This window comes from Gracilinanus agilis, chromosome 6 (genome assembly GCF_016433145.1).
Source record: "Gracilinanus agilis isolate LMUSP501 chromosome 6, AgileGrace, whole genome shotgun sequence".
In the NCBI taxonomy this organism is placed as follows: domain Eukaryota; kingdom Metazoa; phylum Chordata; class Mammalia; order Didelphimorphia; family Didelphidae; genus Gracilinanus; species Gracilinanus agilis.
The window spans coordinates 45,682,003-45,694,148 of NC_058135.1; the positions used below are offsets into that span (position 1 = coordinate 45,682,003).

At 37.5% G+C, this 12,146-nt stretch overlaps 1 protein-coding gene across 1 annotated transcript in view; it reads left to right on the forward strand.

Moving 5' to 3' along the window:
• Positions 1–12,146, forward strand: part of DAPP1 (dual adaptor of phosphotyrosine and 3-phosphoinositides 1) — an 87,022-nt gene that overhangs the window by 53,837 nt on the left and 21,039 nt on the right. The window contains exons 4-6 of the mRNA XM_044680997.1: positions 5,124–5,254; positions 7,849–7,896; positions 9,878–9,940. Of these exons, the coding sequence (XP_044536932.1) occupies positions 5,124–5,254; positions 7,849–7,896; positions 9,878–9,940 (242 nt within the window). The remainder of the gene's footprint in view (positions 1–5,123; positions 5,255–7,848; positions 7,897–9,877; positions 9,941–12,146) is intronic.

Consider the following 12,146-nt stretch of genomic DNA (forward strand, 5'->3'; position numbering starts at 1 on the left):
TGAGGCCGGGTTTGAACCTAGGATCTCCCATCTCTAGGCCTGACTCTCAATCCACTAAGCTACCCGGCTGCCCCCAGTTCTAATTCTTCTAAGAATCTAACTGTATTGATTTTATTTGTGTAAAACCTTTTCAAATTTATCTTCTCAAAGTTTTCCATTTTACCTCTTGTGATCCAATTCCTTATTTTGTCTAGAACTCTTCCCTTATTCATAGTTGTGAACAGTATCTCCTTTCTTCTTCTTTTAATTTGTTTATGATGGGATATTTTATATCTTGATTATATATCCATTTGGCTCTTACAGTGGTATAAATTATGCAATCATGGTCTAAATCTAATTTTCGTCAAACATTTTTCCATGTTTTCATCAGTTTTTGGTGGTTAGTACTCTTAGGTTTAACTGAGTACTGTGCTACTATGTTGTGTTGCTTCTGAGTCTTATGTTTATAAACTGTTTTACTGATCAACTTTCATAAGTTTTAATCAGCACCAAATAATTTTGATTTTTACTGCTTTGCTATGTAGTTAGAGATGCTAGACCCTGCATTTTTTCATTATTACCCTAGAGATTCTTGACCTTTTGTTCCTACATATTAATTTTATTTTGATTTTGATTAGTTTGACAAAATAACTTTTTGGTGCATGCATCAATTGGTGTAATTAATTTAGACAGTATTCTAAATTTTATTATATTGGTATACTCCAATCATAATCAGTCAATAGCTCTCCTACTATTTAAATAAGAGTGTTTTGTAGTCATATTTGTTTCCTGTGTATATCTCAGTAGGTGAACATTAATTATAACAATAATAATGATTAGTATTTAAATAATGCTTGCTCATAGACTAACATTTCATTCAAAGTCAAAATGGATATTTGATCTAGAAATAAAGGGTGACCCCATAAACAAATGAGGGGAACTTGGAAAAGTTTATTTATTAGACTTAAAGATATGGGAAGAATTTATGACCAAACAAGACAGTGAACATTACAAAAAATGAAATGGGTAATTTTGATCACATTAAATTAAAAAGGAGTTACAAGCAAAATCAATGCAACCAAGATTAGAAGGGAAACAAATTTGTTAAAATTCTCACAGCAAGTGTCTCTGACAAAGGCCTTATTTCTCAAATATAAAGAGAACTCAGTCATATTTATTAGAATACAAAACATTCCCCAAATGAAAAAATGGTCAAAGGATATAAGCAGGCAATTATCTATAGTCATATGAAAAAATGCTCCAAATCACTATTGATTAGAGAAATGCAAATTAAAATGACTTTTAGCTACCCCCTCATACCCAAAAAATTGGCTGTGACCAAAAAGGAAAATGATAAATGTTGGAAGGGATGAGGGAAAATTTGGACACTAATACACTGTTGGTATAACTTTGAACTAATGTATCTGTTCTGGAGAGCAATATGGAACCACACTCAAAGGGCCATAAAGCAATGCATACCATTTCTGGGTCTGCATTCCAAAGAGATCAGAGATAAGAGAAAATGATCTACCTGTACAAAAATACTTTTAGCAGCTCTCTTTGTAGTGGCAATGAATTGGAAACTGAGAGGTGGGTAAATAAGTTGTGGTATATGGTTGTAATAGAATTCTATTTTTGTCATAAGAAATGATGAGCAGGATGAGTTCATAAAAACATGGAAAGTGTTATAGGAACTGTAGCAAAATGAAGTGAGCGAAAACAGAAGAACAATGTATATAGTAACAGAAATATTATGTGATGATCAACTGTGAAGGATTAAACCATTATCAGCAAAGCAAATTTCCAAAATAATTAATTACAAGGGCCTCATGATGAAAAATTCTATCCACAGCCAAAGAAGAAACTGCTGCAGTCTGAGTGCAGATCAAAGCACACCATCTTCCACTTTATTTCCTTCATGAGTTTTTTATTGTATATGTGATATGTGTGTTGTCACTAAATGAGCAATATGGAAATATGTATTACATGAATGCACTAGTGTAACCTATATCAGACTATTTACCACCTTGGGGAAAGAGGGTGGGATTGGGAAATGAGAGAGAAAATCTGTATTCTCAAATGTCAGAAAACAATTGTCAAAAATTGTTTCTACATTTGGCAGGGAAAATAAATAAATAATACCTCTTATATGCCAGGTACTGTTACAAACATGATCTCATTTGATCCTTACAACAACCCTGGGAGGTAGGTGATATCATTATCTCCATTTTACAGTTAAGGAAACTGAGGCAAAAAAGTTTAAGTGACTTGCCTGAGGTCATATAGCTAATGAGTTTCTGAAGCCAGATTTGGACTCAGGGCTTCCCTACTCTAGGTCCAGATCTTTATCCTGCAGCAACAAGTGTTCTAATATCTGACTTCTCGATATTTGACAGATTCTGTAGTTATTTGTGATGTGATTTCTTTTTTTGTGTCTTCTTGGATTTTTGTGGTAATAAACAGAAAGGCTGATTATTTTTTTAAGTGTGTTATATTCTTTATTATTATCCTCTGCCCTAGAATTGTTTTAATTGGTTTTTAGTTGATTCTCTAAGTCGAAGAATTCTTAACCTTTCGGGGTAAGCTGGTAGAACTAACAGATGCCTCAGAATGATGCTTGTTAATTGACTGGGACCTGAATCAAAAGAAGTTTTGGGGTTTGTTTTTTTTTAATTCTTCCCTTCTGTCTTAGAATCAATACTAAGTATCAGTTAGTTCCAAGGCAGAAGAGTAGTAAGTGCTAGACAATTGGAGTTAAGTGACTTGCTCAGGGTCACACAGCGAGGAATTGTCTGAGGTCAAATTTGAACTCAGGACCTCATATCTGTAGGCCTGCCTCTCTATCCTCCAAGTCACCTAGCTTCCCCCATTGGTTTTATTTTTAAAAGTCCTAAGAGGGGCCAGAATCAAAGCTACTCTTTTTTGAGTGTTTCTTTTCAATGTTTTGTATTGTAAACCATTCCTCTTCCTTTCCCAATGAAGCACACTAGTAGTCATTTTTTTTTTTTGGCCTCCAATTTGTTTCACTGATTCTAAATTTTCCCTAATCCAATCCAGACTTTTCCCAGCTGCTCAAGTAATCTTCTTATGGCACAGGTCTGAGCATGTCACTTCCTTGCTCAAAACCTTCACGAGATTCCCCCTAGTCTAGCCTAGTCAGGCAGTCAACAAACATTTATTAAGTACTTCCTAAGTGCCAAGCACTGGGCCACAGATATAGATTCAAAAACATACAAAAGCACAGTTCCTTCCCTCAAGGAGCTTATCATCTACTATAGAGAAGACTTGCAGATGAATATATTTGTAGAAGATAAATGCAAATAAATTAGACATAATCTCAGAGAGAAAGCATTAGCAGTGAGGAATGGGAAAACTACAAAATGTTTCTTGAAGAAGGTGGCATTTGAAGAGTCTTGAAGGAAAACGAGCACCTTACCTAAGCACTTTGGACCCCCCTCACTCACCCACAATCTGGTTCCCCCTATAATTCTGGCCGTGTTCCCCTTTTCACTTAAAATAACTAGACATTCTAGAACTCAACACCACATCTGTTCTCCCACTACCCCCACCCAAACTTCAAACACAATCTCCCCATTTCTGTTTCAGAAATCTTGCATTCAAGGCTCAGTTCAAGTGTTGCACTCTCTATGAAGGACTGTCCTAAGCAATCACCTCTCCTGAACTGAATGGTGACATTTAGGGGGCAGATAATAATATTAATAATAATAGCACTTATATAGTTCTTGAAGCTGTACAAAGGACTTGTCCTCATAACCATCCTAGGAGGCAAGAGTTATTATTGTCCCCATTTTACAGATGAGGAAATCGAGGCCAGATCCCACAACTAGCAAATGTCTAGCACTCTAGCCACTGCATCATCTAACTGCCTATAAAGATAGAATTTTGATGCAAGAAAATTAGAGAAAAATTGGGTACATGCCATGTCCATATTTATTTGAGCATAGCAAATGTATTCATCTAGTTGAGGAGTGGGAAAGGAGTAGAGGGAGGGGGACATTGATGTGTGATTTAATGTATTTAATTTATGTAGATTAATGTATTAATACTGAGATGACATCAGATCATTACTGCTGCAATAAATGCTTCTTCAATACATGTTTGTATTATCTTTACAGGAATCTCTCCTACATTATGGGGGGCGGGTTAGTGGGGTGGCAGCACCCTCGCCATCTGGAAAATCTGCATAAAATTTCTGCCTTTCATACCAGAGAAGAAGTCTGAATTTCTTCTTTTTATTTTATAGTATCTTTACAGTACCTTATTGTAAAACTATACATACCAGAACATGCATTTTTTTTAATTTATTTTTTATTTTTTAGAAAAATTTTCCATGGTTACATGATTCATGTTTTTACTTTCCCCTTCATCCCCCCCATAGCTGACGCGCATTTCCACTGGTTTTTACATGAGAACACACGTTTTTTGCATTTATGAATGACAAAACTTTTAAAGTTTTTTTAAGAGTTTTTAAAGTTTTGTTTTTTTTAAAAAACTTAAAAATTTCTAGCCTTTGTGAGTCATCTTCTGGATTTCGTGTTCTTTTTGAAAACTTTAACTTTTTACTTATTTTAACTTTGAAAAAGAAATTGTGTCTATGGCACTAATAGATAAAATATGTTGATATTATGTAATACTATTCATATATTTTATACATTTCTGAATTTCTAAACTTTTTCTGTGTCATCTGCTGGTCTTTGAATGTTGTCTTTAACTTCCACAAAACTCAAAAAAATTTCCGTTTAATTTCTTATGCCAACCCACACTACGTCCAAACTGCAATGGGAAAAGTCACAGTGTGGAAGGGATCAGTTTTGGCTAAGTCCTCTTTTTTGTTACATTTTTTAAACCCTTAACTTTTGTGTATTGGCTCCTAGGTGGAAGAGTGGTACGTGTAGGCAATGGGGGGGTCAAGTGACTTGCCCAGGGTCACACAGCTGGGAAGTGGCTGAGGCTGGATTTGAACCTAGGACCTCCTGTCTCTAGACCTGACTCTCAATCCACTGAGCTACCCAGCTGCCCCCTTGGCTAAGTCCTAAAGAAAGTCCAGAGATAGCCTTCTAGTTAGGTGCTGACCCTGTCCTTCTGGCAGAGTTATCCAAACCTGTGTTTTCCCTCCATTTCAGGGACTCTGATAGTTCTGAAACATCCGTATCCGTGCCAGGTGGAAGAGCCATCCATCTACGAATCGGTCAGGGTTCATACAGCGATGCAAACGGGAAGGACAGAGAGTGACCTGGTACCCACAGCTCCTTCAGTAAGTAACTGTCATGCTGATCAAAAGCAGAGGAAACAGGGGCAGCTGGGTGGCTCAGTGGATTGAGAGCCAGGCCTAGAGACGGGAGGTCCTAGGTTCAAACCCGGCCTCAGCCACTTCCCAGCTGTGTGACCCTGGGCAAGTCACTTGATCTCCATTGCCTACCCTTACCAACTCTTCCACCTATAAGTCAATACACAGAAGTTAAGGGTTTAAACTAAAAAAAAAAAAAAAGCAGAGGAAACAAAGACAGACAGACACAGAGACAGAGAGAGATAGAGAGAAATGAGAGGGATAAAGAGAGAGAGGTGCAGAGAGACAAAGGCAGAGACAGACAGAGAAATGAGAAAGAGAAAGAGACAGGAAGATAGAGAGACAAAACTCATACACACATGCACAGAGACAGAGACAGAGACAGAGAGAGGATAGAAGACTAGTCTCTGATTCAAATTGTGTGACCCTGGACAAGTCACCTGAGTTCTCATGCCCAGAGATGTCTCTTAAGATTCAAAATTGCAAAACAGGGGGGCAGCTGGGTAGCTCAGTGGATTGAGAGCCAGGCCTAGAGACAGGAGGTCCTAGGTTCAAATCTGGCCTCAGACACTTCCCAGCTGTGTGACCCTGGGCAAGTCACTTGACCCCCATTGCCCACCCTTACCACTCTTCCACCTATAAGCCAATACACAGAAGTTAAGGGTTTAAAAAAAAAAGGTAAAAAAAAAAGTTGAAAAAAAAATTGCAAAGCAGATATCATCTTGCTTTGATAGAAAAAGTTTCCCTACCCTAATGGGGTCACAGTCCTGACTACTCAGTCAAAACTAATATTTATTAATCATCTTAGGGAAAATATTTTTGGATAGGGCCAATGTGGGAATTTGTTTTGCTTGTCTGGGCATATTAATTACAATAGCCTTCATATGGAACAGAACATTAACATTTTCTATCTTTGAATTCCTCATTTACATTTAACACAGTACTTTGAATATAGTAGGAACTTAGTAAATATTTGTCGAATGAATCAATGAATGAATGAAATTATTTTTGCTGCAAATCTTCATTGTTGTTTTTGTTCCTTTTCTTAGTTAATTTTAAGAATTTACTTCAGAGATTCCATCTCCCTCCCATTGAACTAGTAATGCTGATGAAGAAAATGACAAACTCTGTCATTGTCAGGGAAGGGCTGTGGGAAAATACTGTTGGTAGACCTACGCATTGGTCTAAACACTCGGAAAAGCAATTTGGAACTATGCCTCCACAGTTACTCAACTGTGCATACCCTTTGACCCAGTGTTGCCACCACCCCAAAGAGATTATAGAAAGTAAAGGACCAATTTCCACAAAAATATTCATAGCATGGGGTAGCTAGGTGGTTCAGTGGATTGAAAGTCAGGCCTAGAGAGATGATAGGTCCTGGGTTCAAATCTGGCCTCAAACACTTCCTAGCTATGTGACCCTGGGCAAGTCACTTAACCCCCATTGCCTAGCCTTCATTGCTTTTCTGCCTTAGAACCAACACCCAATTACTGATTCTAATTAAAAAAGAAAGGTGACGGTTTAAAAAATTAAATATTTATAGCAGTTCTTTTCTTGAAGACAAAGAACTTGAAAACTAAGGGATATACCCAGTTATATATATATCTTTTGTATGGGAATTTGTTTTGCTTTAACCAGGCATATTGATTATTGGGATTTTCATTTTCTTTTCTCCCCCTTTCAACTGGGAATTAGGAGGTAGGAGGGAGAGAAAATAGATTTTTGTTAAATTTTTTTTTAAAAGAATTTACTTCAGCAAAATATTCAGCAAAATCCCAACCCCCCCCCCCCCCACTTCCCTCTTACCAAAAAACAAACAAACCTTAATCTCATCCAGGGACATTTCCCAGTTCAAGGAATTTGTTTGTTTTTGCTCTAACAAAAATGACAGTCTAGTAAAGGAGATGATGTGTCTAGCACTGAAAGCCTTCAGCTAACTGGTGGGTAACCAAATACTAGAGGGCTCTTTTAAACTCCTTGAATTTCACACAGACTCTCAACAAATTATTTCTTATCTGGCTGATAAATAGAGAATTAGTGACTAAATAACTCACTTCTACCTGAAGTCAGAAGACTTGGTTTTGTATCTTGGCTCTGCCACTCATCCAGTGACCCTATGTGTGCCTCTATTTCCTTTTCTGTAAGATGGGAACAATATTTTTTCCATTTTTCTCACAGGTTTATTGGGAAAGTCTGTGTCTTTAAAGCACCATTAATTTAAATCGGTACCATCTTGAATTGTAGTTTATTAATTCGCATGAACAGGGCACAGCTAAACTAATACCTGAAATGTAATGCGACTTCCAAAAGTGAGGCAGTCATTTCTTACTCAAGTATAGCATCGGGTCCAGTATATACAGTGTGGCACCGGAGTTGGCATATACACCGTGTATGAATGTATATCATGGCATGCACAGATAATTTCTGAGGCCTCAAGAAGAGAGGAGTTTAAAGACTTGACAGAAAAAGTCAACACACTTCTAGAGTAGAAAAGAAATGGAAGGGTATATGGTATGCAGTATGGAGCTCCTGATTTCACTAACTTCTTGCTTCTTTCCTAGCTTGGCACCAAAGAAGGATACCTAACAAAACAAGGAGGACTAGTGAAGGTAAGATCTTGTTTTGTAAAGTTGGGAAGTAAGCAGATAGCACAGAACCTAATTGGACTTCTAAATTTGACATTAATGACTGGTTTTGGGATGTCTGCTTCAGTTTTCTTTGGAAAGAATTAGTATTTTTTCCTGAATGATAAATTGCACAAACACACACACACACACACACACATAGACACCTTGACAACTTGTTCCATATCTCAGAACAAGTGCTGGAGGAACTTTCTCTACTGGGAGTTCCCTACAACAATGGAGTCAGAGGTCTGATCAAAAACAAACAAATTAATTGATTGATTGACTGATTACTTGGAGTCAACTCATGGGTGCTTGTGAAAGCTAATTCTTTAAAATATGGGAAGAGTTTTCAGAGTTCCAAAACAAATACCTATTTCCTGACTGGATGGCTGAGAGGGAGGATTATAAATTTCTTCAGGAAAAATTTCTGGAAGGCTCCCTCTGCTTAATTTTTGACAGATTATTTTAAAAGTTTAATGGATAGGGTTGGCTAGGTGGCTTGATGGATTGAGAGCCAGGCCCAGAGATGGAAAGTCCTGGGTTCAAATGTGGCCTCAGATACTTCCCAGCTGTGTGACCCTGGGCAAGACACTGAAACCCCATTGCCTAAGGCTTGTCACTCTTCTGCCTTGGAACCCAAACACAGTATTCGTTCTAAGATGGAAGGTAAGGGTTTTAAGGGGGAGAAAAAGCTTTAGTTGATACAAATCCAGTTCTTTTAAAGAGGTTTGAAATTTCAGTAGGCTTATTTGGCCATGGTCGTTTGTTGAAGAAATAGCAGAAAACAGAATTTAATACAACCTAGGACTAAGTTTGATCACCCCATTTTATGGAGTCATTCTTCTTTTCAATGTTTCACCTTGATGTTCCAAGAAAACTTCTATGGACTCATTGTCTCATAATTGACTCATTTTGTCCAATTTTAAGGTGAGGGACATAAATTATTTCCTAGGAATTATTCTGTGTGAAATCAGAAAGATTTTTCTTCTGTGGGGCTATCCAGCCAAGAACATTTTACAGAATAAAGGGACAGCAGCACAGGCAGAACTTGGCCTAGATTCTGCCTCAAACCCCACAATTCCCTTTTCCTTCTCTGATCTTAAAAAGGGGATTGGTGAGAATAATACCTTTAATTTTTATGCAGTATTTCAATGCCACTTGCTACTTAGCACAACATAAAATGCCTCCATCACTTGAGGCTACCTCGAGAATCAAAGTAATTTGGTATATTTTAAACTAATGACAATTTCATTTTATAAGCTGATTTTTTTTAGTTCATGTTTTAAAATTCAACAGATTATTTTTGAAAAGGAATTTTAATGTTTATTCAACCTTTTTGCCTTTGATCCATCTGTAAATTTGCATACAGACTTTTTTTTTATATTAGCCATTACAGATTTACTATATGGTTGTTAATTACATGTTTCAATGCCTGGAGAATCAGTTATTCAGTGGGTGGGTCTTTGATCTATAGGTAAAACATCATAATCTTAGTAGTTTCTCTCATGGGTTACACAGGTAGGAAAAAAAGTCGTTATGTAGTGTCTCTTCTTCCCACCGATGGTGTGTGTGTTGTGGGAAATATGCCCAGGGTTTATGAGAGGAAACATCTTATTGCTTCTTCTAAATGCCTTTGAATTGCATTGATTGTGACCTCCTAAAAATAAGTACATTAATGGGGACTCAAGAGTTTTGGGTTTTGAGCTTCTTGAATCTCTGGTGGCCTTTTCTGGGGAAATCCAGTCAGCACTTGGGACAGGACCTTCGGTGCTATACAATATATTCTCATTTGAAAACATTCTCAAATGCTTTTTCTCTGAAGCAGTTCTTCTTACAAGAATATTCCTTAATTTTGTGCTAGATATTTCTTTTTTGTATAAAATATTTAGCTCCAATATTTTTCTTTTTATTCAAAACCTGAATGTTTTCTTTCTTTGTCCTTCCTTCTCCCTACTCACCCTAGACTTGGAAAACCAGGTGGTTCACTTTGCATAGGAATGAACTGAAATACTTCAAAGACCAAATGGTGAGTAACAGATTGCAGTGCAGTATCGTCAGAAAAATGCAGACCCCAAAGGAAAGCAGGACCTCCAAAATCCTTTACATCTCGTCAATTCTTATTATTCCCCCAGAATGTCTAGGGCGGTGATCTGATTCTACTGAGAAGAGTGGACAAAAAGTCAGTTATGTTTTGAGCCTGTAAGTTAGGGGCTGCACAGTATGAGGCATCATGGGAATTAGAAATAGAAGGCATTTTAGTCTAATCTGACATCAAGACTTCCTCTTCTTACATAACAGGAAGTTATTGGGAGATAATATTTGTAAAGTACTTAACATGGTACCTGAAGCATAGAAGGTATTAAATAAATGTTTGTTCCCTTCTCTCTTTTCCTCTCCCCCCCCCACTTAATTATTATTAATCAATTGTTTCAGTTGGATATGACCCCATTAGGGATTTTCTTGGCAGAGATACTGGAGGGTTTTGCCATTTCCTTCTCCAGCTCATTTGACAGATGAGGAAACCGAGGCAAACAAGGTTAAGTGACTTGCCCAGGTTCAAACAGCTAGGAAGTATCTGAGTCCAGATTTGAACTCAGGACTCTGTGCTCTATCCAATGGGCTACCTAGGCCTCTAGGTTAAGTGACTTGCCTAAGGTCACATAGGAAACAGAAAAGTCAGGATTGAGAATCTGCTTTTAAATCCAAGTCAACAATAAGCATTTATGAAGCTCTTTCCAGAGTATAATAAATAATAATAATCCCAGAGTATTTTCCATCACATTATACTACTTTATTATAGATAAGATTTGCTTGGTTTAGTGCTTTTACAGGCACAATGGATTTATCCTCTCAAGACTGTGCTACTACAACTTATTAGCTACCCCACTTAAAAAATTTAATGAAGGGGCAGCAAGGTGGCTCAGTGGTTAGAGAACCAGGCCTGGAGATAGCAGGTAGGTCCTGGGTTCAAATCTAGCCTCAGATACTTCCTAGCTGTATGGCCTTGAGCAAGTCATTTAACCCCCATTGCCTGGCCCTTACCACTCTTCTGCCTTGGAACCCATACTTAGAATTGATTCTAAGAAGGTAAGTGTTTTTCAACTAAAAAAGAAGAAAGAAACTTGATAAAAATGACTGAAAGTGGGGGGTAGCTGGGTAGCTCAGTGGATTGAGAGTCAGGCCTAGAGATGGGAGGTCCTAGGTTCAAATCCAGCCTCTGACACTTCCCAGCTGTGTGACCCTGGGCAAGTCACCTGACCCCCATTGCCCACCCTTACCACTCTTCCACCAGGAGCCAGTACACAGAAGTTAAGGGTTTAAAAAAAAAAAAAAAAAAATGACTGAAAGTGAGCTCTTGTTTCTCTATAACTTGACGATAACAACAGCTCCTATACCTACTTTGTAAGATTGTTGGGAAGAACAAATGTCAATAAAAACTGTAAAGCGATAGGTCGTAAAGCATTAAACGAATGTAAAATGTTGCATTTTTATTTGTCCAGCTCATACACCTATAGCGACTTCATTTCTCTCTTCCTCTTCCAGGAGATAGAAACCTAGAATGTTACAGCTGGAAAAAAATCTCAGAATCCAGCTGACTCACTTTACTGAACAGACATTTCCTACAGCAACCATTTTCTGACCCCTGTTGGTTTTAATTTCTCCCTCCTCAAATTATCATGTAGCTAGTTATCTGATTACATGTTGATTTCCCACTGCCTCCATATATTAAGACATTATTTAATACTTATTAGGTTGAATCAATCAATCAATAAATTTTTAAAAATATTTATTAAAGCAATGCAATGAGCCAGGACAATTCTGTGGAATTTATGAGAAAGAATACTATCCACATTTAGAGAAAGAACTGTGGGAGTAGAAATCTGGAAGAAAATATGGGATTTATCACTTGTTTATATGGGTATAGGATTTGAGGTTTTCGTTTTTTTTTAAATTTAAACATTTATTAATATTCATTTTTAACATGGTTACATGCTTCATGCTCCTACTTTCACCTTCACCCCCGCACTCCCCCCACCCATGGCCAATGCACATTTCCACTAGTTTTATCATGTGTCCTTGATCAAGACCTATTTCCAAATTGTTGGTAGTTGCATTGGTGTGGTAGTTTCGAGTCCACATCCCCAATCATGTCCTCCTCAGCCCCTGCATTCAAGCAGTTGTTTTTCTTATATGTTTCCTCTCCTGCAGTCCTTCCTCTGAATGTGGGTAGC